This window comes from Metopolophium dirhodum, chromosome 1, assembly GCF_019925205.1.
Source record: "Metopolophium dirhodum isolate CAU chromosome 1, ASM1992520v1, whole genome shotgun sequence".
In the NCBI taxonomy this organism is placed as follows: domain Eukaryota; kingdom Metazoa; phylum Arthropoda; class Insecta; order Hemiptera; family Aphididae; genus Metopolophium; species Metopolophium dirhodum.
Genome location: NC_083560.1, coordinates 32,518,651 through 32,546,218, shown reverse-complemented (window position 1 = coordinate 32,546,218; position 27,568 = coordinate 32,518,651). Strand labels below are relative to the sequence as shown.

The 27,568-nt window shown below is 30.6% G+C and overlaps 2 protein-coding genes and 1 pseudogene across 2 annotated transcripts; 2 read left to right on the top strand and 1 right to left on the bottom strand.

Moving 5' to 3' along the window:
* Nucleotides 1-3,382: 3,382 nt before the first annotated feature.
* On the top strand, nucleotides 3,383-6,676 carry LOC132936068 (uncharacterized; annotated as a pseudogene).
* A 10,803-nt stretch (nucleotides 6,677-17,479) lies between these two features.
* Nucleotides 17,480-20,572, bottom strand: LOC132936571 (male-specific lethal 3 homolog). Its single transcript, XM_061003316.1, has 9 exons — nucleotides 20,434-20,572; nucleotides 20,279-20,371; nucleotides 19,518-19,534; nucleotides 19,292-19,437; nucleotides 18,957-19,109; nucleotides 18,796-18,872; nucleotides 18,679-18,727; nucleotides 18,449-18,618; nucleotides 17,480-17,629 (listed from the first exon to the last, which is right to left on the bottom strand). The coding sequence occupies exons 1-9, from the start codon at nucleotides 20,570-20,572 to the stop codon at nucleotides 17,583-17,585; spliced, it is 891 nt and encodes a 296-aa protein (XP_060859299.1). The 3' UTR covers nucleotides 17,480-17,582.
* Nucleotides 20,573-23,961: 3,389 nt separating this feature from the next.
* On the top strand, nucleotides 23,962-27,568 carry LOC132936563 (uncharacterized). Its single transcript, XM_061003307.1, has 4 exons — nucleotides 23,962-24,271; nucleotides 24,927-25,049; nucleotides 25,868-26,153; nucleotides 27,393-27,568. Exons 1-4 carry the CDS (start codon nucleotides 24,020-24,022, stop codon nucleotides 27,566-27,568), a joined length of 837 nt encoding a protein of 278 aa, XP_060859290.1. The 5' UTR covers nucleotides 23,962-24,019.

Below are 27,568 nucleotides of genomic sequence, written 5' to 3'. Positions count from 1 at the left end.
TATGGTATCCGCGTAATTATCTACGAACTGGTTGTACCAGTTGCACACGCCCAAAAAATTCGTACGTCCCTAACCTTTTTGGGAACCGGAAAATTGTCAATGCATACCAATTTTTCCGGTTGTTTTTGTATGCCCTCCGAGTCTACGATGTGCCCTAAAAATGAAATTTCGCGTAGACCGATTTTACATTTTTTCGTGTTGCACGTTAGTCCAAACCTCTTTAGCCGCTCGAGAACCTTGTCTAAGTGGGCCTGGTGTTCGTACTCGTCCCTTGAAAATACTACAATATCATCCAGGTAAACTTGTACGAAATCATCCTGGTACCCCCTCATGACCTCGTTCATGAGTCTCACGAAAGTCATTGGACTATTCTTTAGACCGAAGGGGAGGACTCTGAACTGAAATAGACCTCTACGTGTTCGGAATGCCGTGTATTTTCGTGCATTTTCGTGTAGCGGCACTTGCCAGTACCCCGACTTAAGGTCGAAAATGCTGAAAATGTTCGCGCCCCGCATTTGCCTAATCATTTTGTTGAGATCTGGCATAGGGTACGCGTCGGATTCCGTAACGTCGTTCTAAAGCCTCCTGTAGTCGACACAGAGACGAAAAGTTCCGTCTTTTTTCTTTGCCATTACTACTGGTGCGGCCCATGGTGAGGTGCTTGGTTCTACGAGCCCCTGGAGTTCCATATCGCGTACCATATCGTCGATAGCAGTTTGCTTCTGCTGCGGATATGGGTATGGTTTGAGCGCGATTGGGGACGGGTCTTTTAGCAGAATTTCGTGTTCAATCAATTTGGTACGTCCTACTTTTTCGCTGAATACTACCGCGTATTTATTTAAAATCTTGGTTAGTTTCGCGCGTGTTTCGGGGTCGTTTCCAAATTCTAATTGTGACAGGTCGGGACGAGTGGCGGGTGGTTGAGATTTCCCTTTCCAACATGTCGACGTACGAATTTGCTTACCCATGTGAATTGTGCACGCGGCGTAATCCCAAGAGACTTCGTTGTTAACAAGAAAGTCGTGTCCTAGTAACGCGTCGCAATACAAATTGTCTAGGATGGTCGCTTCGAATTTTATATCGAGTGTACCTATCCTAGCTTCGAATGAGGAGGTGCCACTGGTTGTTGCAGTGCGACCGTCCGCCATCCGGACTGTGTTTGTTGGTCCGTGGGTGGGTGTTTTGCCGTATTTACGGGCTACTGTCGGGTTTACGTATGATTTTTGTGCCTGTGAATCTAATAGGGCTGTTACGAAACCTGACGGAAATTCGAGTTCGACCGCGGGGGTCGGAATTTTGTCTTGGCATGTTCGCGTACCGTTATTAGTCGTATTGCAATTGGTCGAGCGGGACAACTGGTTCTGAACCGCGATGGAGACTGTCTGGTCGGTGGTGTTAACCGCCATGACCATACTGTCAACATCGGTTGCCTCGTTGCTCGCCTGTTGCCTTACGTGCGCAGACTGACCTAATGCGGGGATAAGCGCGGTGTGTGTGCTTGTGTCCCCGTCACCCGTGCGGGTGAACACCCGTGTCTCTGTTGCCTTTGTCCCTACACCTGTGGCTACCCCATGAGCCGGTTGTTGTTGAACACACGTGTCACCGGTGAGGTGAGTGTGTTCAATGGTGGGGTGGTGTAGGTTTGGGGGTCTGTGAACGGGTGCCGAGTGGTGATTGGACGGAAAAAATGTTTGTAGTTGGTTGTTCTGTGTGTTGAATTACCGAACTACGCGCTTTTCGATTACGCTTATTTTTTCCGTGTGTACTACCGAGAGTGGGTGGTGATGAGTGGGGGGGTGGTGATGAGTCGATGAGGGGGACTAGTCCTCGTCGACTCCCCCGCCGTTTCCCGACGTGGTCGGTCTGTTTGGACATTTACTGTTCCAATGGAGTTCCCCACAATATCTGCACGGCCCCGGTGGTGTATTAACAGTTGCTTTCGTAAAAAATTTTTTTTTGACCGGGGGGGCTGTTTGTGGGGTTTCCACCCCTTTCTTAGTTTTAGGGGCCCATTGTTGTGGGGGCGGGTTGGTGTTGTCCGTTACCGGGTCCAAAACGCCTGCGATGCGTCGCAGCTCGCTGAACGTCAATGGCCGGTGTAGACGTATGTGTGTACGGAAAGTGTCACGCGTTAGTCCGGCGATAATACCTACCAACTCCGATTCGGATAGGCCGGTATTTACGCGGCGCGCCAGCTGGTTTTTAATCAGCACAAATTCCGTTAACGACTGTCTGGGCGTTTGACGTGTTGACACGATGTCGGCGCGCAATCGAGACTGAATTTCGGCGTTATTGAAATTTTCATAAAATTCCTCCCTAAATTCTGTCCAGGATAGGTCGAGTGCCCTGATAGAATTGTACCATGTACTCGCCGTTCCTTTTAATTGCGGCTCGACCGCCCTGCACCAACCCGATGGGTGTATACGCGCTTGCGTCAAAATCGACTCGGTATTGTCTATAAACCGTACGGGGTCCTCGGCCCTAGTTCCTGTGAACTCGGGTAACGAGGCTCTTGCTGTACGCAAGTCCTCGTACGGTATTAGTACCGAACGTTCCTGTACGCGTGCTTCGTATGACGCGTGTTGTGACGCGTGTGTGGTGTGACCCGTATAGTCGTGTTGACCGTCGCGCGTGAAGAACGGTCGGTTGTTCGTGGCGGCAGTGTGGCTGGCGCTCGGCTGAGCGCCGCCTTCGTTGCGCTCATACGACCTACCCGACTGGTAACTATCGTGTGTACGAGTTGTTATGTGTACGGGTGACGGGTGGTTGGTGTACCGCGGGACTGCAAAGTCGTGTGGCTGCTGCGTGGCGGTCGTGCGCGATTCCGTAAAGAACCGCGTCATGCTTGCCTCGAGTGCCATTAGGCGTGCCTCGAACGACGTTTTGTCGTTCGTTTGTGGCAACGCCAGTTTTAACTTTTGCAGTTGTTCCGCTGCGGTTTTGAAAGTGTCGGTATTGAATGGGTGTGCGGACTGGCCCTGTTGCATGGTCAGCTGGTTGTCGCAGTCCTCTGGCCGATCGTCCGTTGGTCCTTGACTTGCCGTATGGCTTGTCGAGATACCTCTAGCCGATGGTCCGAAAATCTGACTGACGTCCGTGCTTAACAGCGTTGATCGAACGTGTGGTTGTTGTCCAGTACCGTCCCCTAATCCTGTGATTGGGGGCTGCACTGGTTCGAACCTCACGTTCTCGGGAACTAGTCCGCTTTCCCTAAGGTGCTCCTCTAGCCTGACATACACATCCGACTTCGACCCGGGCACACTGAGTCCGCGGGCCGAGCACTCGCTACGCAGCTCCGCCGACGATAGTCGCATAGATGTTAATATAATACCATTGATTATGATTTATGAACAGTATCAAACACGGACTATATACTTAGTCCGTCGTATCAAAATATCATAATCATATTAATACGTTATACGTATGTATCAGATTCTAAGCGATATACCCATTGAACTATATTATTATACTGTACTCCGGTTCAAGTGATGTCAACAATTAATTAATATTTCATAAGTTAGTATTAATGTTAATTTTCGTTGATTTTCGTAATTGTAATTATTGCACTCTTATTTTAAATTATAGGTTAAATTATAGGTTAAATTATAGGTACCTATATTATAATTATGTAAATAATTTAACTCTGTATTTTTATCGTTAAGGTTTCCACTCAATGATAATGAAAGGTTAAAAAAATGGTTACCTGCTGTCAGACAGACAAATTTCAAACCAATGATGTTTGTGCCCAATCAGCTCAGTAATCATCCAGTAACTCAATTAAAGACAAGATAAATTCAGGTGTATATAATTTAATTCAAATTATAATCTTAAATTGTTATTGTGAAATAATATAATACATTTTATTATTAGTGTTATAATAAACTGTAGTACCTACTGCATCTTGCTTATAATATGATCCTGAATATTTTAATGTAGTAAAAACCATTAAGAAGTTAGTGTAGAGAGTAAAACATTAATAATCTGTTATAACTGTATTTTATTGTTGAATGACATGATATAATTTAATTATATAAATTAATTTTTACAGCAAATAATTCCTGTAAGACCGATTCTAAGAAAATTGAATATAATACTGCTGTACCAATTGAATTCAATATTAATATGGATGACAAAATAAGCTCTAATAGCATTAGAAAAGGCAAGTTACTTAATATATTTATATATGTGTAACCCAATTATTTTTATGTATTTTTTATTAATTATTATTAATAGTACCTAATTTTAATTGAAACTTATTTAGAATTATTTGGCCAAAAATTCAAATTAAGATGAAGAATTAATAACAATAGAACTTTCATAAAGTTCATTTTAGATGCTCAAAATGATGATTTTTTTATGGAAGGTTCTCATAACTGTAATAATACCAGGTGCACGGAAGATGACGGTGCAATAACCAAATATGTCCATTTTAAAAATTATCCAGGAAACATAAAAAATAATCTATAAAATTGGTAAATTAACCAAAAATTAAAAACGTGGTGTTATTTTTTTTGTAAGAATAATATACATCACTCAACCTCATTTCCTATGGTTTACATTTTATATTCATGATAATATTTATAATGGTTGCAATAACCAGATACGTCCAATATTGTTCTTAGACGAAACTGATTATTACAGCCAACAAAATATTTTATTCTGGTCAATAAGTCCTCTATTATAAAATATTATTATGTATTATTAAATAATAATCATATTATTACTTTTAATGATAAATTGATTTTTTATATGAAAATATATATTTTAATGCTATCAAGTTATTTTTTAATTTAATAGTTAACTAGAAATTATGTCATAGGAATAATATAAACCACCTATTAGGTTATTAAACATACTCTCCCTTAATGCACCTAGTAGGTATCTACAAAATGTCAAAATAAGAGTATGCATTATTATAATATTTTATCATATGAATCCATTATTACTAGTAATACTAGTAAAAATGTCATTATAATATATTTTTAATTTTATACTACATAAAAAAAAAAACCAAGTCTTTATACCTGGTTATTGCACTCAACAGAAATTTAAAAATCGGTTTTATCGTTTTTATTTCAATACTATTTGTTGGACGTATCTGGTTATTGCACCGGGATTTTCAATTTATTTATTTAAGTCTTGTTGAAAACACAGAAAATGGTTGGTCTGAACATTTAAATTTTTAATATGCATTATTATGTATAGAGAACTATAATTTTATTTTCAAAAAATATTTCTGAGCTTAATTCTATTTTAAAATTAAACAACAGGTCTGTAGAATCTACACTTAAGCAACTGATGACTCAAATTGTCATACTGAATAACTCAAATCCTGGTATTTGTAACGCTTTTAAAACCATGGACCAAAGAATTAAAATGATTATGAAGTCAAATGATAAAACAAGATCCTTGGCGCTACCTATACCCGTATTACCCTCATCTTTAGTCGGTATATTACCAACCAAATCAATTGATGAGGTGAATGCAGTAGAAGCACTTTTGGCGGTTAACAAAGATGGGTTAAAAAAACTAAGAGGAATTGGTGAGTAAAAATAACAATCATAAAATGCTATATAAATTATAAGATACATCTAATATTTAATATAGATTATAATATCTGTACTTGAATTACAGGTATATAAATATTTTTATGTATAGTAATATATTATATTTATTATTCATTTTCACTATATATTAATTGTATGTTTAATTTATATACCTAATAGACTAAATATATATATATATATATAGGTATACAGAATGTTAAATCAGGATTTACTTATTGTGATAACTCCTGAGATGATGAAGATATCACATTTTAGTTTTTTTTAAAAGATTCATTGAAAAGTACTACAAATATTTCATATTTTAATTTGTTTTAATTGTTGCAGACAAATTGAAAGTATAATTTTAAAAAGTTTATTTTTTTCTTTTGATCTATTGATTTTTAATAATTTTTTTAGTAAATACTAGGTGTCTAGGTATGATAACAAAAATCCAGTTTTGTCCGGTTAGCACATGCTCCACTATGGGTTATGTCTAAATCCTATAGTGGTCATCTTATATTTGGACATATATAATATATATATTATTTAAATGCTATATATATAGATAATATAAAACTGATATTATACTGTACTTATTTATATTTAATATAAAGGTTTAATTTTATATGAAACTGAATATTTTCAAACATAAATTAACAATAATTATGTTTTGATTTGTATGTTTACAGAAATCATATCTTTGTATAAAAGCCTCAAACACATCTTCATCTAGAGCTGTGATAAGGCAGATAGTTGATTTTTGTTTTGAATACCATATTTTAGCTTTATTCAGTTATTAAGTGAAAACTTAACGTTCATTTATAGAGCTAAAATTATATTCAGTTTTTATGGTGAGTTAAGCAATGTTTATTTAATTATTCTTATTTATACTTTCCTAGTTAATTTTCATATAGATGCTGTCGCAAAATGACAATTTTAATTTTTGTATTCTGCAATATCATTAGAAATTAAAAACTGAAAATAACTTTTTCAACTAATTTAAGTGTTTATTATATTTCAGAAGCTTTACTGGTTTCCAAACATCTCCACTTGAAAAGCAAACATACCACAAGGTTACTGACAACTATATTCGACATGCCATTAAAAAAGACACCAATACACCAGTTTAAAATTAATTTAAATAAACACAATTTCATTAAAGATTTTGTGTAAAAAAAGAAAACGTATTATTATAATTAAGCAAAGTTTATTCTTTAACTAACATAATATTATATGTAAACAATTCACTTCTTGCTATCAAAGTTGTTAGTTTTTTTTGTTGGTTTTATTAATACTAGTTTTTTATTTCTTTAAGTCTATTAAAAACTTTTGATACTATATAAAAATTATGTTTTATTTATCACTATATAATATGTGGATTAGGTAATAGGTTCAATCAATAGAGAATCCAACCTTTTTAATAGTGGCCTGGATAGATTGTGATAATGCAGAAATACTAAAATTAATTATCTATTTATTTTTTTATGGAAGCTTATTAGCTTTTGAATGAGACTAAGTATCTATAGAGTAACTATAGAGATGTCAATAGCATACTTATATGCAAATGCATTAGAATTTCTGATGATGTTGCGTACCAAGTCTCGTTAATAGGTAATAGGATTGTTGGCCACGCTATGAATATAAATTTACCGGTGATGGTGAACCTCATAGAGTTCTACTGTGTTTGACGAGAGGTGGTTGAAAGAATAACAACGCTGGTGTTCAGTGGCGGCTCGTGAACCGTATGAGGGGTGAGGCAGATATTTTCAAAATGTATTGGAGAAAAAATGCTGTTAAAATATAACAATGAGTTTCTAGTTAACTTTTAATATATCTCAATTAATATTCAATTCTATAACCTTTAAAAACATATAAATAATAAACCATATAATATTTATTTCAAATGTCATATACATAAAAAAAAAATACTTATCACATAAATCTTATTTACTAAAACAAAAACAAAAATAAATCTTTTTTTATATTATGTTTTGTAAACTAAATCTATTATTCTGTCTTTGAGTAATGCAAATTTGTCAATTATTTTTTCATAGAATTGTTCATCATTTTTTGATAAAGTGTTTATTAACTCCTTCTCAGTAGAGATTGTAGCTAAGGAAGATAATCTTTCTACAAGGGAGTAAGGCAGTATAAAATTGCAAATAGAATAATAATAATAATAATGTTAATTGTTATTTGATTGCATCGGCCATCGAGATGTATTTTGATATGAACTCTTTAATTTGTGATAAAAGTATTGTAAGTAGGTATACACTTACACTACACGACATTATGTCCACTATGACAACCTCTCAGTTTAAATTAGTGGAAGTTACGTCGCTTCGACAAATGACTAATGGAAAATGTTGACAAACTCTGAGGCCCGAATCGTTCAGCCTCATTTCATAATAAAATTCCGACTTCCCCCACTACCATTATTTATTTTTTTTATTGTACGGCCGTCCATCTCGTCTGCGGCTAAATATTACTAGCCTCTCGGCACTCTTCGGCTTTCGTCGAGATCGTTATATCGCTCAACGAACGTCTTCGTCGTGATTTTTGATAACATTCGTACTGACGAAGTATGTAGTATGTAATCATGTGTACTATGATAATTCATATTATTTACGACAAAATAAATTTATTTTGTATTTTTGTCATTAAAATAATACATAATAACAAAAAGCTTTTGTATTTTAAAATGTACATTATATTCTTGAAAATAATATTCTTAAAATCGAATGGAAATAACTATAACTATAATATATAAACCTCCTTTTTCTGTACAATAGTTAGGTGAGGCTCAGCCTCACTTGCCTCCCCTGGCGAGCCGCCACTGCTGGTGTTTAGTGTAGAATAAATAAATAATAATTTTGAGGCTGATACGAATAATCACATTACATATATAAACGGTGTTAGTAATATGGCAATAATAATAATAATAAGAATAATAGCAAGTAGTAAAATACAATAATAAATAAATTATAGCAAGTACAATAATAGATATAAGTAGGTACAGTTACAATAATATGGCGTATAGCCGACTCACGACAACCGTATGCGCGATGGCCTGGCAATAGCTCCAAAATGGTTGATGAGTTGAGATGTGTGAAGTGATGGTGATGGACAATTTTGACGTCTGTAGATCGTATTTAGATTGGTGTGCACATAGGACGTGTATTACCAATAAATAGTCACTGCATCACACGTGACAAGGCGCATGGTGACGCTGGCACCACAAGGATATAATATAATCACTTTGTCGTTGAATATTGATAATATGTGTATAATAGTACAATATACGACGGATTTATTCCCTTTGAGGACGTCACGACGATGTGTGACAATGTGGCTGTCCGGGCGACGACTGGTTGGCCGTGGCGTAGAGTCACGGCTACGATATACGTGCGTTACGTTATATAACGCCGTCGTGCATAGGACTCTACGCAACAGATGATTTGTTTGAAAATAAAAGTTTATTACTATAGGCATATACTAGTACATTCATGCATAGTATAGCATTATATTATATTGTTTGTTTGTCTAATATAATTTATTTATGTAAGTATACTCGAATATTGTCTTTTATATCTTTTAAAAGATATTTTTAAGTATATTACATAAAAGAACCACATAATAGAGCATAATATGTTAAACTATATAAGTACAGTTGAACGTTAATGTTGCTTATTAAATGTAGGTTAGGGTTTAAAAATATCAATTAATATGTTTTATATATTAATTCTCCTAATTATTATACGATTTGTGTGATTAATATATTTAAATTAAATATACATAACAAAAATATATGTGTAAATCATATTAAAATCTTATTAGGTAGGTATACAAAAAAAAAATATGATATTATTATAAAATAAAAATAAAATTGTCGATATACGGTTGTGAGGCTATATCATGTATATATTTTACTCAATTTGTGTACCAAATTAAATATATAAATATCAATATAAGCAACCTACGGTGCGACCAAGTAAATATTTGCTTAATAACCTTACCTATGTATTGTGATATAAAAAAATAGGTGTATTGTTATATAATATAATATACTATATTTAGAAGTATTCAAGCGCCATCGATAAACGTTTCCGTGACATCCGACGTAGACTTGAGCTTAAAAATATTATGACTAAAGGTCGTATCATGACTACCTACCGAGGACAAAACATTAAACACGATGTAATATAATGTAACATTTTATTAAGTAAAAAAAAACCATGTATTTTTGCATAGTACGCATTAATTAAGAAATCCGTGTTCAGCTACAAAACGTACAACACCGCTCTACGAAGACCGACCTGCGATATGTAAACGAAATTAATAAATGAACAAAACAAATAAATAATGAAATAAATAAATGAATTACATAGGTACTTACAAAAATCCAAAAGATGTATTTATTTCTGCTTCGTCGACTTGTAAACGCGACCGCAAAGGCTACAAACCGAAAAAGTGAACATACCGAATGTCTTCGGCTTTTAAAGGACGTCTACTGACCGAATAAAGCACAAACGGCTATTAAAAAAACGAAATGGATCTAGAAAAATCGAGAAAACCGTGCTACCAACGACCGACCGGCGCACTTTTTGCGATCGAGATTTCTACCGCTAAGAACGGAATACGAATACAAACAGCACACGTACGGATTTTAAAAATCATAATTTACGAGAAAAAAATAAAATCTTAGCCGAAAAACGGAAAAAAACAAGGTTAAAAACTGAACATTTTCCCTCAAATGATCGATTTCAGAGAGAGCAAAATTATTGGATGAGTAATTATTATTATTGATTATATAATAAAATATATAGGTATGTAGGTATACTTATTGATTATGTAGGTGTCTTTGTAATGAATCGTGGTAAAAAAAGTCAAAAGTAAAAAAGTCCGAAGTAAAAAGACCTAGAAAAAAAAGTCCGGTATATTATATTATGTACATAACAAAATTTAAAATAATTTATTAAAAAAAAAATTCAATGATTATAATTATGTACTTAGTATCGTAACCAGGGGTGGCTCGTCAGGGGAAACTTTGAGACTGCTAACTAGCAACTTGTAAATAATATAATTAAAAATAATTATGTATAAAAATATTTTTATTTGAATTGAAAATATAGGTATTACCTATATCGTTTTCGTTGATTTTTCTTATAAATTGAGTTACAAAATCGAAAACCTATTAATAGTTATCTCGATAGAAATACTATTTTAGTCATTTCTGCGGGTCATTACGGTTCATTACGACGGTCGCCGGTTCAGTGAAACTGAAGCCCGTCAGTTGCAATCGTAACATATTGTAATGGCATGGCTGGTTGGTCGGAGGGAGTCGGGGAGAATAAGCTGCGTATCGTAGACGCTATTGAACCCGGGTTCACGACTGCAGTAATTGCCGTGCCGCTGCGCCGTGTTTAATTAGTTTTACTAGTTTTATTCACGGTTTATTAATTATTTAATAATTTTTATACGTATCTCCGTCTAATTTTTATTATTTTTTAAATTTTTATAAGCATTTCAACATTTGTTCTTATTTTAAAATGCTAAAAGAAAATATAATATAATTTTTACAAACCAGTAGTTTTAATGCTTTAACCATTGGTGCAACTAGGGGGGGGGGGGTGCTTTGGGTCCTTAGTGCCTCTAAATCAAAATTAGCACCTCCTAAAAAATTGTTGGGCGTTAGGTCCCATTGAGTCACAAAAAAACCTGGAGTTTAAGCACCCCCTAGTTCAAATGTCTAGTTGCGCCAATGGATTAACATACGTACAAAAAAATCAAATTAAACTCGCCTTAAAATCTCCCAACTCCTCATTTATTATTAACATGTCAAGACGGTAAATATATTAGAAAATTTCAAAAGTGTTGGTATAATAAATTTCCATGGCTCACTGGTTGTGATAAACGAATTACTAGGCAAAGGATCCAACTTTTGTAGACAGTGTTATTGATGAGTTTGCAGATAAAAAAGATCGCAGAATTGGATTAGTTTATAAACAAATTTAGTATTAAATTAAGTTAAAAATATTAACTAAATATTAATTGAAGTATTAATATAATTATTTTTTTCAATAAAAAGGTTTTTCTTGTTCGTTATATGGAATTTATGTTGTATAATTTAAGTCTCCTCAGAATATTAATTACTCACGAGCCGCTACTGACCATAACCCAATTAAACCTATAAAAAAAAATCTAAATAATTATTACATACAAACAAAATATTTAAATATACATAATATATTATAATGATTTCTTAATTAAATTGAGTACCTATTAACTATCTTCATATAAAATATTATATTATATTTAACAAAAAAAAATCAATAATTATCAATATTTATTTAGGATTATGACTTATCAGTTTAATTAACTAACTGACGTCAATAAAATAATATTTAAAAAAAAAATTAATTTTGTTAGGTAGGTTAATAATTTAGTTACAATAAAATTTATATAAATAGGTACTAGTTGGAAGTTTGATTGTGCATCACATGGTATTTTTCCTTTTACCTAATTATATGTACCGGGCTTATTATGTTTCAGACTTTTTCACCGTTGACTTTTTATACCTCGGACATTTTAACCACGACTTTTTTTTCTAGGACGTTTTTAACTCGGACTTTTTGGTAGTATACCCTTTGTCATAATGCCATGTTATATTAAAATTAAACAAAAATACACTTTAAATTTATTATTAAGGTCCCTCGCAACTACCAATAATATTAACACATTATACTATTTGCAACAGATCGTAATATCGCCTTACAAATTTTTATCCTGAAAAAAATATTATTACTATCCGTAACACGTGGATGGAACGATGGGGCACACTTTTTAGATTCTGAGCGAAGCGATGAATGTGTTGATTTTACAATGCAGTGTGTTTTTTTAAAAATTTTTTTTTGTGTCTGTCATCACCTTTTTAGGACAGTAAAAGTGCTTGGATTTTCTTCAACAGTAACTTTTCTGATAAAAAAGTGAATTATTTTTTTTTAAATATTATTTTTTTGACGTCAGTTAGTTAATTAAACTGATAAGTCATAATCTTAGATAAATATTGATAATAATTGATTTTTTTAAATAGGTTAGGTTTTTATTTTAATTAGGTTATGATCAGTAGTATTTCCAAAACGTCCACCGCACAAGGGTGGTGTGTCTCAAAGCAAACATACTTCGTGCACGCGGAAAATCACTCGACGACTACGGTCTACCCAATCCAAATGACGATCTATTGGAACCGGATCAAGACAACCCAATGTTTGATGCAATAGACGCGGCCATTGCCTAGGAACAAAGACGGCGTGACTAAAACGACGTACAGTCCTACCGGTGATATTGAATTGAGTCCATGCTACTTTTATGTGTTTGAATTGAGTCCAGGGTATTATCTTAATATCTTTGAATTGAGTCCGTATAGATAAAATGTCATAACTACTTGTTAAGCCGGTGACCTTGAACCTTGCACATCATATTATACCGGATACGTAACGATAACGGATATTCATCAACGGTGGTATAAAGTTACTCGTTCAAAATCAATCAGTCGTGCCGAATACTTCGTGAACACACAATTAGTTAATACTTACACAATAATTATCAAATTATAACGAGTGAAAAATGGAGTGTATGTTAAGTGAAAAACAAAAAACATTAAAAATTATTAAAGGTTTTAAGTTTCGATTCCATAAAATGTTGCAAGGCGAGGTTCAACGGTGGACATGTTGTAAAAACTCGTGTAAGTGTTTTTTTAAATTAACCTCTGATAATGTTATGTCAGAAATCTTCAATGAACACAGACATGATAAGTGTGACGAAAATGTACTTACTAGACAGAAAATCAGCAACGCTGTTAAAAGGAAAGCTGTGGATGATATTTCTGTCCGGCCATCGAAGATTTTACATAATGAGTTTAAAAATGGTGACATTTCAACTCTCACGACAAACGACGTTATTTTAATCAAACAAAACATTCACCATGCTCGTTCGCTGCTTCATCCAAAATTACCTAAAAGTACCCATGAGACTCAAAATGCATTAAAATCAATGAATATTATAACAAATAATGACGAGAACTTTATGTTTTTGAATGATTTCGAAAATTCGATAATAGGATTTTCAACAAAAATTAATTTAGATGTTTTGTGTGATGTAAAAAATATATATATTGACGGGACGTTTAAGAGCTGTCCTAAATACTTTACCCAAATTTTTACGATTCATGGTTACTATAAAGATTCATATGTTCCTCTTGTGTTTTTGTTGTTGCCCACGAAAGAGTCGAATATTTATGTAAAAGCATTTCAACATATTATTAACTATTGTACATCGCTAAGTTTAACATTTAGCCCTTCAGAAATTTATGTAGATTTCGAAATTGGAATCCATAATGCAATTAAAGAAGTCTGGACCGATGTTAGAATTAAAGGGTGTCGATTCCATTTGGGTCAAAGTTGGTGGCGTACAATTCAGAAGTTAGGTCAGTCTAAAGAATACAAGTCTGATTCTGAGAAAAGTAGATATCTCAAGTATTTTTTTGGATTGCCATTTTTAAATGAAAATGACGTAGTCCAATGTTTCACGGGAGATTTGATGGCAATAAAACCATGTGATGACGAAAAAATTGATAGTTTTACAGATTACATTTTAAATAACTACGTTGACAATGATGTTGCACAGTTTCCCCCCAAAGTTTGGAGTGATTTTTCAGCAACCACTAATCGGACCACTAACAGTTGTGAAAGTTTTCATGCAAAATTAAATGCCTTTTTTCATTCGGGACATCTAAATATTTTTATTCTTGTGGACACTCTTCTGGGAATACAGTCCGATACATATATAAAACTAAGAAGCAAAGCAAAAAGACCATGTAAAAAAACATTAGAAAAAGAAAATTTTTTACGAGAGCAGACAAACAAATACATAAATATGCAAATTGGCAGATTTGACTTTTTAAAATCTGTATCATTTAAATTTTTACCAGCAACTATTTAATTATAAACATTATTACATTACACATAAATATTATTATTTTTAATTGACTCATTATACCTACTTATTATTATTTATTATATGATTAAAAAAAACAGTGTACCTATGCAATCATACATAATAATTATTATTTTTAATATTTTTTAATTAATTAACTCTATACTTATTATTATTATGATTAAAAAATACAATCACACACATTTTTTGGGAGACTACTCAGCCAACCTCCACGCGGTGTCTCCTGGGTAACGCTAATAGGCTGAAGGGACTCAACTCGAACAACCTAAAAATATTGGTCGGACTCAACTCCGATAACCCAAAAGTATTTGCGGGACTCAATTCAATGTTATCCAGTCCTACTGCCGAGGCAACAAATTTATTGCAACATGAAGACCAGGTTATGGCTTTGCAGATAAAATTCTTAGAGCAGGATGTTGAAATCAATGAAGTAAAAATAAGGAACATTATTTTCGAAGAGGTAAATTAATTTAAGTTAGAGAAAGAACTTCTGAAAAAGAAATTGCAATTATAAATTTTTAAAATTTTTTTTTAAATTGTTGTTATTCATAAATTGTTCATTATAAATAAATAAAGTAGTAAGTAAACAATTTAAGTTAGAAAGACATTGACAAATGAAATACATTTTAACATTTATTGAAAATATCGCATCGAAAAACATTTGGTGTAAAATTCAAGTATCAACAGTTATTTGTTTTTAAATTACAACAAAATAATAAAATTAATACATAACAAATCGAGTGAAATCCAAACTTCAAATGCTCATAAAATTGTTTTTGTAGGTGGACAAACTTATGAGGAATCTTGTATTAAATTTTCAAATCTTAGATTTAAGAAGAAAATTTTTTATGAATTTCTAAATAAAAATAAAATGCCTATTTTCGTGTTTTCTTTCGTATTTTGTCAAAATTCGATCTATAAATGGTCATAAAAAAATATGTGACTGTGTATTTTTAATATTTTCAACTACCACTGTAACATAATATGATATGGTTCTTTCAAATACTACTCACGAAATAACGTAATTGTCGGTTTACAATAACACTTTTGGCAGTTGACCCCCTTCATCATTTTAATCGTGTATTTGAGTATTTGGTAATTGATATACATATAGGTATATACATATACATAACATTATTTCTTATTCCTTACAATTTCTATTATTCATCATATCTGTCTGTTAACTATCTATGCTTATTATTTGATATATGTAGGAGTATACGGATATCATCCGTTACAATAGTTTCTATTGTTTCTATTTGGTAAGTTGAATAATTTATTCCCCATTTGATAGGTGTTCATACAGTGTTATGACACTACACAACACTACATCACACATTTTTTACTAATTTATTTTTTTCGTAGTTCATAATGATTTTTAAATAATACTAGTAAACAATGAAAACTAACAAGTACAAATAACTTTTAGTTAGATATCAAAATAAAGAGAATAGGTACTAAAGAGATGGTAATTGATAATAAATTAAATGTTATTGTGTACAATTTTATGATCCCACATTATTTTCATGTAGAATACTGTATTTAATTACCTATAATCTAGTCAATAAAATCATTCAATATTATAATAATCTATTAGAATTCTGATTATAATAAAAAAAAAAACCACCAAATTCTAAACATGTTACATAAAAATGCGTTTTGATGTTTCCTCTTATGAGTATAATATTTGTCCACAAAGCGCTACCATGCAGCATGTACAGCATCTATTATACAAGAGGGTTTGTCAGCACTCCTCGAGGTATGGACAAATATAATACACAATTTTATATTAATATCTTTAAATTTTATAATATTGTGTCGAAATTTACTCTAATGTCTAATATTAAGTTAACAACACTCATTGCTTTTACTATGAAGTATAAAATATAGGTATTTTGTACAATTTTCTTTGCCCAAATCATTAATTGATTTATTTTGAACCCTATAATCAAAATATTATCAAATAAACATATTGTAATCATTTAGTTTAACTTCATGACCATTCAATTAATATTGAGCTTTTAATTATAATAAACAATGACATGGTTTAAGCCAAATACAATTTTTTTATTTTTTTGTGTATTGCATTTTAAGTTGTTGACCAGCACTCCACACCGGGTCCCTTGATATTTTAATAAACTTGTATGACATGTCAAAATAATTAGAAATACATAGTATTTTGTTTTATATAAAAATATTTAACCCAAATTTTAACACATAAATTAATAATAGCGTCGTATTTGAATATAAAACTTTTAATTAAGTATAATATTGTGAAGGGCCTAAAACAATATTTTTAGCATACAATTTTGTTATACAAATAATAAATGTTAATTTGGTGATACATTAAACAAAATTAACATATAAATACAATATAATGAAAACAAATATTAACAGTTTAGGTATGTTAGGTTGTACAAGTTTTGTAAATTTAATTGGCATTTGTGTGAAATACTATTTTGAGAATAATGAGTGGTTTTAATAGGAGTAGTTTTTAGTTGGTTTAAACAAAAATATCACATATTATTATGTATCATATTATAATACATTTTATCTCTCTATTTCTATTACAGGTATTATATTAGCTCAATGGTGGAGCTACAAATAATTCTAAAGGTACATAGTCATTAGTTACATAGAACATTTAATTAGTTTAGTTTATGTATACTAAATATTCATCAGTTTTAAATTTAAACTAGATTTAATTTTCAAACTAATACAATTTTATTAATTTGTTATAAAAAGGCATTTCTACCAGGCACTTGATACTCTATTATAATAAAAAAGTCTTGTATGTATACAAAAGAGAAAGTTTTTAAAATTCTTGATGGTAGTAAAAAGATAAGTTAAAATATATTAACTTATAATTTTCATAAATAATTTACAGTTATTTAATGTACCCACTCTATGTACATTTTTATTTATATATATAGGGGTGCCTTGAAACAACTTAGATATTCATATAATTTCTGCGATTTTGAATAGGAGCACTTGATTTTTCTGTATCGCCAATCTTGTTTTTCACAATTTACTGCATCCCAAACAAATACGTTTGAGTTGAGAGGTACCTATACAAATAAATGTAAATAAATTACCTTGTATAAAACACAATCATATCACATATAACTATATAAGTCAATGTCGTTACTAGAAAAATAATCTACAAAACACTCAAAAATTTCAATGTGATGTTATCTTACAACGATTTAATCGTAAATAATATTGCTAAATATATACCAATTGATTTTAATAGACTCGTCTTTTTTTTGTCAATTAATTAATATAGTATATATTATAAGTCTAACAAATTATAAATTCATATAAAAAATAGTTTAAAAAGTTGTTATGTACTATGAGAAAGTTACTATGGGCAAATATAGTTAGAAGATGAAACAAATGGATAGGCCATATAATGTGGCATGAAAGATTGCTAAAACCGATTATAGAAGGAACAAAAGGGAAGAATGGAAGATAGCTGCAAACCAATCCATGGATTGAAACTATAGCACACTTGTGTACATCTTACTGTAAAACATCCAAAAAGTGATAACTTTAAGATTTCTATACCTAGTTAAAATAGTTAAATATATTTACTTTAGTAGTCCATTACTGTATGAATATACAATTGAAAATTAATTATTTTTCCAAACAAGATTAAAAAATAATCTAAACGTATTTTAGTAACATTACTTTCATTAGCAATGAACTCAAATGCTTAAATTCTAAATCTATAACTTTATTTGAGAATTTGATAGACGCAGAAATGATTTATTGAACTGATAATATTCTTTGTGCATTCAATCGATAGTATTATTGTAATATGTAAAAATATGTTTTTACTACAATAAGTTTTAAATATAATTTAATATTAATTCTTAAATGAATACCCAAAAGCCATAAAAGATGGTAGACACCGTATACAATAGCTATCTGTTTTATTTCTTCATCATATGCACTGTCAGGGACGGCTTTCCAAGAGTCTGCTTTTAATACATCCTCATCACGGGTTTTTTCAAATGTATCTTTTAAAATTTTTGAACGATGAGATTTTGTTAAACTGAAATATCACATTAATTAAACACAAGTCTTAGACAAAATATAAAATTCTATAAAATACCTGCAATCAGAACTAGCATATTGACTGGTTGGTCTGCGGCTTCGTTTAGCTAATAATTGAACAGTCACTTAATAAAAAGATATTTTATTAAAAATATAGGAAATTTTATTATTTTACCTTTAATGTTATTTTTGTTATCGCGGATTTCCAATTCTTCGTAATTTGGTACATTATCATAGCCTTGTTCACCATTTCTTAAAACATAATTACAATATTTAATGAATAAAAAAAAGAAAAATATTTTTGAATTTTAAAAATAAAAAGTAACTTAATCATACTGTGAAATAATATTGTTTACAGGTGGTTGCAGAGTCACTTGTAATGCTTCATAGTATTGGGCTTGTTCGTCTTTGTTAACTACCAACATTCCGAATAAGAAAGTGTTAAAACAAATCCTCAGACCATCTAATACTTCAATGCAAAGTGTGTAACTATATAAATTTAAAAAAATAAAACAAGAACATATTTATAAATTAAATTTTTTTTAAATTATAAATTATAAACAGAAGTTAAAAATTAAAATACCAAATACTTTTTTATAAACGACAGTAAATTAGGTATAAATTGGTTATATGTAATGATTTATTTCATAGTAAAAGATATATATGGTAACCATTTTTCAAGTTGTTTTTTGTCAAAAACTTCAAGTTGACGTTTTTTTTTTAGTTGCTTTATTATCACTAAAGAAACACTTTCTAAATATCTATGGTAGTTTTCAAGCAATGTAACCACATTAGGTTGACAGGGTAACCGAATCAACTAGAATCATATAATTAGATAATAATAAAAAGAACAATGTAAGAAAAAACAAGCTAAAAGTAATATGTACTATTTCTTACTTTATTCTTTTCGCGTACTAAACGACAATTATATTTTATATTATCTATAAATAATATGGCCACATTACAAAAAGAATTAAAAATCATTTAAGTGGATGTAATGAAAAATTAAGAACGTTTGCTGGATATAAACACACATTTAATCCATTCAGTTACCACTACAGACCAAAGATCTATCAACCGGTCTAGTTTGAACATACCTATAGCAACTATGGATGAATTGAAAATTATTGATGCTGACAAGGATAAATTAAAAACTTTGGTAATTTTCTAATTATTAAATTCTATTAGTTAAATTAAGCATATTATAAGAAATTGTTGTTTATTTAGTATCAGATTTTAAAAAGAGATTCTAAATCATTTGATGCCAAGCGTACAAAATACTCGGCAATGAAGACAGTTATTTATAAACATTTAGCTGAATATTTAAACATGGAGAAGATAAACAAAGATAAATATGCATTTAGCAAATTTAAAATTTGTACCATTGTTATAGGTAATAAATAATTTTTAGAAATCACACATCTTTAACAATAAGGGTTTTAGTTGTCAAATATTTTAAGGATATTACATACTGTATGGATAAAACTATTATCTACATCTTAACTATAGGATTTTGATTTGTCGAAAGAAAACAAACCCATTACAAACAACGATGATCAGCTTGTAAGAAAACTGGACATTTTTCAATATTGTTTATATGGTGTTGGCTGAATGTTGAGAACACTTTATCTTGACATGAAACTGAGTGACTCCCTTACATCTGGAATTGGAGTCAGGAAACGCCAGGTAACAGAGGTTTGTTTTATCTATCTTCCTCGGATGATTTGATGTCGATATTTCTTGTAGACCAACTATAAACGAAAAAAAGTACAGATATAATTTGTAAAAATACAGAAACACGGATAGGTATTACAAAATAGCCAGCCGACAAATGAGCACAGGAAATAACTCAAACTCCAAGTGAAAGGTAACGACGTGAATGCACTGGATCCAATCCGACAGCATTTCATCAGCAGGCTTGTCATGTTTAATGTTCGTATCGATAGTGCCATGTTCAACGATGTCAGCAAACAATCATATGGAACGGGTGCTGCAGCAAACAAAAGTGTTCATCACAAACTGATAGTGACTAGGTACCTCAGTGGCATGTAACATAGGGTCCAAGTGTTGCTCAGGCAACACCTTAAATATGGGTGAGAGGGTATTGATAGATAAAAAAATAGGTCGGTATGACAGTATTTTGAAGGGTAGGTCGCATACAATTATTTGAGCAACACCAATTTTATTATGATACATGCCACTGAAGTACCTACTAGTACATTCTCACTGATGACTGATTATTGAGGGAAATAACCGATCAGCGATCCATTACTAATTAATAATTACTAACCTCGCTCAGAGCATCAATGGTCGAGTTCACCGGTCTAGACCGACCCACTAGCTCTCGACGGCTTCTCGAGTTCTCTTGTGTGTGTCCATCGTAGGGCCGTGCGCACGTCCTTCAGTGCTTGAAACAAGAGAACGAGACTTTTTCGGATTTCGCTAGCGACAGATTAATTGGACTAATGCATCAATATTACAGACGATTTCCACGAAAGTTTGGGAGGTGAACAGAACGCGTTGATTAGACGTCTGTTATCACTAACCGCTATCCTATATTGATATTATTATAATTTTTGAATTTTTTATTTTGATAAAAACACCGCGGTTAAAATAAAATAAATACTATTTATAGAAAAAAAATTTAAAAATTTAAAATTGTAAATGTTTGTAAACAGTTTGAAAACAGTCAAAATATTTTGAAAAGTGTATCAAAAATAGGAATTTATAAAAAAAGGTTAACATAAAAATAAAAAAAAAAATATTATGAAACTAGCTAGTTATCAACACATAAGGACATATTTTCAAGGCTGGGCAAGTTAATGATTTCTTTTAACTCAGTTAAGTTAAGTTAATATGCATCAATAACAAAAAGTTAAAAGTTAAAAGTTAATTTAACTCTAGGTTAACTCAGTTAAGTTAAAAATTAATACACACTTTTTATTAAGTTAAAAAAAAGTTAATTTGTTTATAGGTACAACGCTAGCGTACTTAATTTTTTTCCAACCCAAAACTAAATTATAGGATATAGTGTTAATACTTCATACAGTATTTCCATATAAGTTAGATTCGAATGATATCAATTTTTAACTTTAAACAATTTATGATACATATTTTTTGACACGAAAACGAAATAGACTGAAATAGTGAAATATTATAAAATTAAAAACTAAATAAACTTAACTTACTTCTTAAAATGAAAAATTAACTCGTTAATTTCACGTTAATTCGGAAAGAAATTTAGTAAGTTAACTGTTAAGTTAATGAAAAGCCAAAAGTAACTAGTTAAGTTAAAAAGTTAAAATTAAATTAACTTTTTTACTTAACTTTAACTTTTTAACTCGTTAATGCACAGCCTTGCATATTTTTAATTTATCGAAAAACAAAAATTATACAATACATTTATAGTAAGTACCTATATAATATGGTGGACATACCATGCAATGTATAATTTATTATTAAAATAACAATTGTATTTGAAATAAGTTCATATCCAATCTGAAAACCTAAATTTATTTTAATAACAAATTATGAAATTTCGAGTAATGAATAGGTACCACCCAATAATAGAAACCGTTTATTTTATGCAAATTAAATTTCAGAGTTTTAATTTTATTTTATCCAACACTCGTGGATTTAAGATACGTATATTATTATCAAATTATGAAATTAGGTATCTAAGTAGGTACGTCAAATACACAGTATGTTAGTATGTGGCATGTGCCTAATTCGTGAATGTACATACATACATTTTATTTGTACGTTTTTACTTTTTTTATTGAAATTCATTAAAGAAAAACTACAATATTAACACTGTAGGAATTAAATCAATTTATGAATAATTATTTTTTATTTTGTTCACTATAATCTATACCTAAATATTTTTAAGACTTTTATACAAAATAATAATATAGGTATTATAGGTACCTAACAAACAAAATTATGATTTTGCTTAAAATGTTAATTTAAAAATGTGTATCAGTTAAATACTTCTATTAAATAGTAACCTATCTTGTGTATAATAAATTAAACGAACCCACCAAATTACAACATGTGCCACTCAATTTAGTAGAAAATGAAATGAAATCACGAAACTTTTTTTTCTCTAATCATCAGTGTTGAGACTTATCTAGATAAATTTATCTAGATAATTATCTAGATAAAAAATTACTCATCTATTATCTCATCTAGATAACTATTGTGCCATTTATCTATTGGTTATCTTAGATGACAAATTTAGTTATCTAGATAAATGTATCTAGATAAATTAATTCAAATCATATTATACATTTTCATGAATAATATTTTTTTTTTTTACTAAGATTGTTCTCACAGAACTCTTTCCAATTGTTCCCATGTTCTACTAGCAAATTGTATTAAGTTTAAACGTTATTTTATGAAGATTTCGACAACATAACCCTTATTGGCAATTTGGTATAGATAATAATTAATAGATGTGAAATGTATAGTCTTAGTCTTAACTAGCCGCTACACAAAATAATATTATAATATTATCGTAATTTTATTCATGGTATCATTGATTATAATTTATAAATACTAAGGATCCGGCCACCGATCGGTAAACAACCGTGCCATCCATATATAAATACAGTCAAATTCGCGTATAACGATGACGTATATAACGATATTCCGGGTAAAACGATTCCAAGCAATGTATATGGTTGGTTTTATACGTTATGTCTTATGTGTATGTTACTTTTTATAATCCGGATATAAAGGAAGTTCGGTTATAACGATCAGATTCTCTAGGTCCCTAGAAGATCGTTATAAGCGAATTTGACTGTATAACATTAAGCCGCGTTATCGGGGCCAGACTAGTCGATTCTCCGAACCGTCCGAAATCGTTCTGGAATAAACCACGCGATTTGGTCGTGACGTTTTTATCGTCAACCGACAAAACGCATATTATGATCCGGCCCTATAGTACATTAGAACCTATTTATAATCAATGATGGTATCAACAATATTAATGATTGACGATTTCAACAATTCGCGTAGGCTATAATATTATATTTGGAAAAACTCAAACACTAAAAATAGCCTTCTTAACGAAAAGATAAGACCGTATTGTCTGTATTACCATTGATTATAAATACTAGTATTTATAATTAATGGTATTACCTAGTGCCCCTGCGTATGTAATCGGCGGTCTTCAGTTTTCTGACCACTGAGTGTTGAGTGTTGACTAGTGACTACAATGGTTGTGTAAGCTTTGCTGTTAGTATTATTCATCGTTATTCGTTAACAATATATTAGATAACATATTCACAATAAGTAAGTACGAAGTAATAACTTTTATTAATAGAATGCCTATTAATATTAGCCATTATCTAATATATTATGTACTTAATATTTCAAGCATTGAAGTTTACAACATTATGGACCGTTTTGTTACGAAAAAAATTCGTCTTGATCTGGCAACGGGGGCACAAGAAGAAAATGCTGACGACCCACATTTAGACAAATCTAACCAAGCTCCTCTTGAACCTCCTAGTTTTAAATACTTATTTAATGATTTTTATAAAGTATTAACTGTGGAAGGTAAAAAATTGTCAGTTATATGTCAAAACTGCCAAAAAGTAGTAAACGGATCAACTAATTCGAGTGGAAACTTTTTAAGCCACATTAAAGTAAGTTTTTGTATTTATTACTAAATTGTATACATTGTTATTTTAGGATTATTATATAATTTATCAGGTTAACACGTTGATCGACAAAAATAAAAAAAATACCTATGCATGTTATTTAAATTACTTTTATGATTTTGTAGTTACTAATTTACTATAGTAATATTTTTACTGGCTAGTGGCTAGTGGCTACTAGGTGCCTACCTATATTATGATATCATATACATAATAATTAATAATATTAGTAGTACTGAACTGCAGAATTGTAGAAAAATATTACATTAACTTACTTGTATTAAACTAGTAACTACAAAGTATTAGACTTGTACTATGTAAACTGAGTACTGATTACCAAGTATATTTAATTTTCAATATGTTACGTCTTATGTGAAGTTTATGGCTTAAACAATTTAAATATAGTTTCTCTAGTTTGATCAGGCTAGGAACAATGTAGATAAAACATCTAAGTAAATTATTATAAAAATGCTTGATAGCTGCAAAATATGCACCTATTCTGTTCGAATATTTTTAAGTTGTTTTTCTAAAATGATGTCTTATTATAAGTTATTACATGCTGATTGTTAATATAAAGTAGTTAATGCCATGTGTAGTCTGCTTTATTATACATTTTATAAAGAAATTACCCATACATTTACAGCTCAAACATAACTCATTGATGCAAAAAGTAAACCAAGCAAGGAAAAGACATGATGTATCCAAAACAACAGAGATTCAAACAAAACTGTTTAGTGGTCCAACTAAAAAATGGTCTAAAGATAAGGTAATTCAACTTACTAGTTATTAAATAAGACAAGTACTTTTCAATAAATTGCATTTATAGATATAATTATGCTACCTAGCTACTACCAAGTTACAAACAAAGTTTTTTTTACAAATTACAAAAATTCTAGAATACAAATTATAAAATAATATAAATTACAAATACAATTTATTTTGACCTTATCAATGTATATGGTTAATAATAAATTGCAATCATGTAGATTATTTGAAGATGATGCCAACATGATATGAAATATGAATGAGTAATTTTTCAGTTATTAAATTGTTTGTACTAAGGATAATAATCCTTAAAAAAGGTTTTACAAAAAAACTCTAAGTGAATCTAGTATTTATACTTGAGCCATATTTGCGTACAAATTATTAATATCAAACAATTAATATTAATCACTAAAATGTTCAAATCACCATAGCCATTCTTATATATCCATTATTGTGGACTTATTATCTTTAGTACACAAAGTTAAATAACTCAAAAACCACTCGTACAAATTTTGATTCTGGTACGTTAACATTTTCAGAAAAGTTACACTAAATAATTTACTGTTGAAAGCAGGTTCTCATTTGAAAAAAATAAATTTATGTCTGTTGGTCATTATTTCAGTATTACAACAAATCTCAAGAATTTAAAAATATAGGTCTTAAAGTACCTATATTTAAAATTTCAAAAATCAGAATTAAAGTAACTTCAGTATTAAAAAAGAAAAAGGGGATTAACATACTTGACGAATCACATCCTATATAATAGTATATTGTAATCTAAAACATAAAAAAGTAATATTAATATTTTATACTCTATAGATTGGTAATTTGGTGTTCAACTACATTATTCAAGAAATGAGACCTTTAATTACATGCGAGAAACCAGTATTTCGACAGTTAATCTTTGGCCTTACTGGTTTAACATCTGCAGATTCTGTTTTACTCCCAGACCGAAATTATATATCAAAGAAACTCAATTCAAGCTATACAAATTATATTTCAATGTTGACTTCTTTGCTCAATAAACAACAGTATATTTGTACTACTGCAGATATATGGAGTACTAACAATAAAAGCTATCTTGGCATGACATGTCACTTCATTGAAGAAATTTCTTATACCCGTCATTCCTATGTTTTGGGCTGCAGAAGAATCAAAGGTGGACATAATTATTTAAATATTGCTGAGTTAATCAATGAAATAACTCAAACTTATCAAATAAGTACTTCAAAAATAACACATACTATAACTGACAACGCAAGTAACTTTGGTAAAGCATTTCGAACATTCTCAACCACATTGTGTGAAAAATCAAATACTTACGATGTAGGTAATTTATCCAGTGATTCAGATTCTAATACTATTGGTGAAAATTCGGAAAGTGAAGATGACGAAGGTTGTGAAATTCAATATGTTGATTTATATCCTTTACTTTCTGAAGAATCAAATGAACATTCTGAAGATATTAGTATTTGCCTGCCTGACCATATGAAATGTTGTGCTCATACCCTGAATTTGATTGCTACAACAGACATTGCAAAAATAACTGACAGATCTTATTTACAAATTTCAAAAGCTACGTTTGAAAAACTGTTTAAGTTTTGGAATCTGGTCAGTCGTAGTACTGCAGCTTCAGATACAGTAAGTGATAAATGTAATTGTAAATTTCCAGTGCCGGTTATTACAAGGTGGAACTCAATGTATGATGCGGCAAAAAAAATATTATATTATAAAGAAAAATTGATTCCAGTATTTGATGAACTGAAATTAAATAAGTTAAAAATGACTGAGTGGCTATTTCTCAATGAGTATTGTGAAGTTATGGAGCCATTAGCCTCAGCGCTAGACAAATTACAAGGAGAAAAAAGAAGTTATTTAGGATATGTGGCACCAACAATATTATCCATAAGACTTTTGTTATTAAAGTCAACAAATAGAGTATATTGTAAACCATTAAGTCTATGCATAATTCAAAATCTTGAAAAACGATTTGATTATTTATTTAACTTAAACAGTTCCAAGAGTAAGGCATTTATTATTGCATCAATAAGCCACCCAAAATTTAAAATGAACTGGGTACCAATAAGATATAAAAATTTGTGCAGAAATTTATTTGTCAGTGAATGTAATACATTAAGTGCTGTTATTAGTTCAACTCCAAATTCTGGTTCATCTAGTGAAGAAAATAACGAGAGTGATGATGACAACTTTTATAACAATTTACTAGAAAATTGTATTGATGAAAATTTAAACGAATCTCAATGCACCACCGAAAAAAGAAACACCAATTTAGCTGGTATTCAAAGTTCATCATTTTTAAACTCAAAAAATAAAAATTTAATCATGTTAGATTCTTTCTTTATTGTAAAGAATGTATTTTTAAAATATAACACATCATTGCCATCATCTGCTCCCGTAGAAAGATTGTTCAGCGGAGCTATACAAGTCTTAACACCACGGCGAAATCGGCTAAAAGATACTACATTTGAAAAGCTGCTCTGTTGTAGATGTAACCTTTAG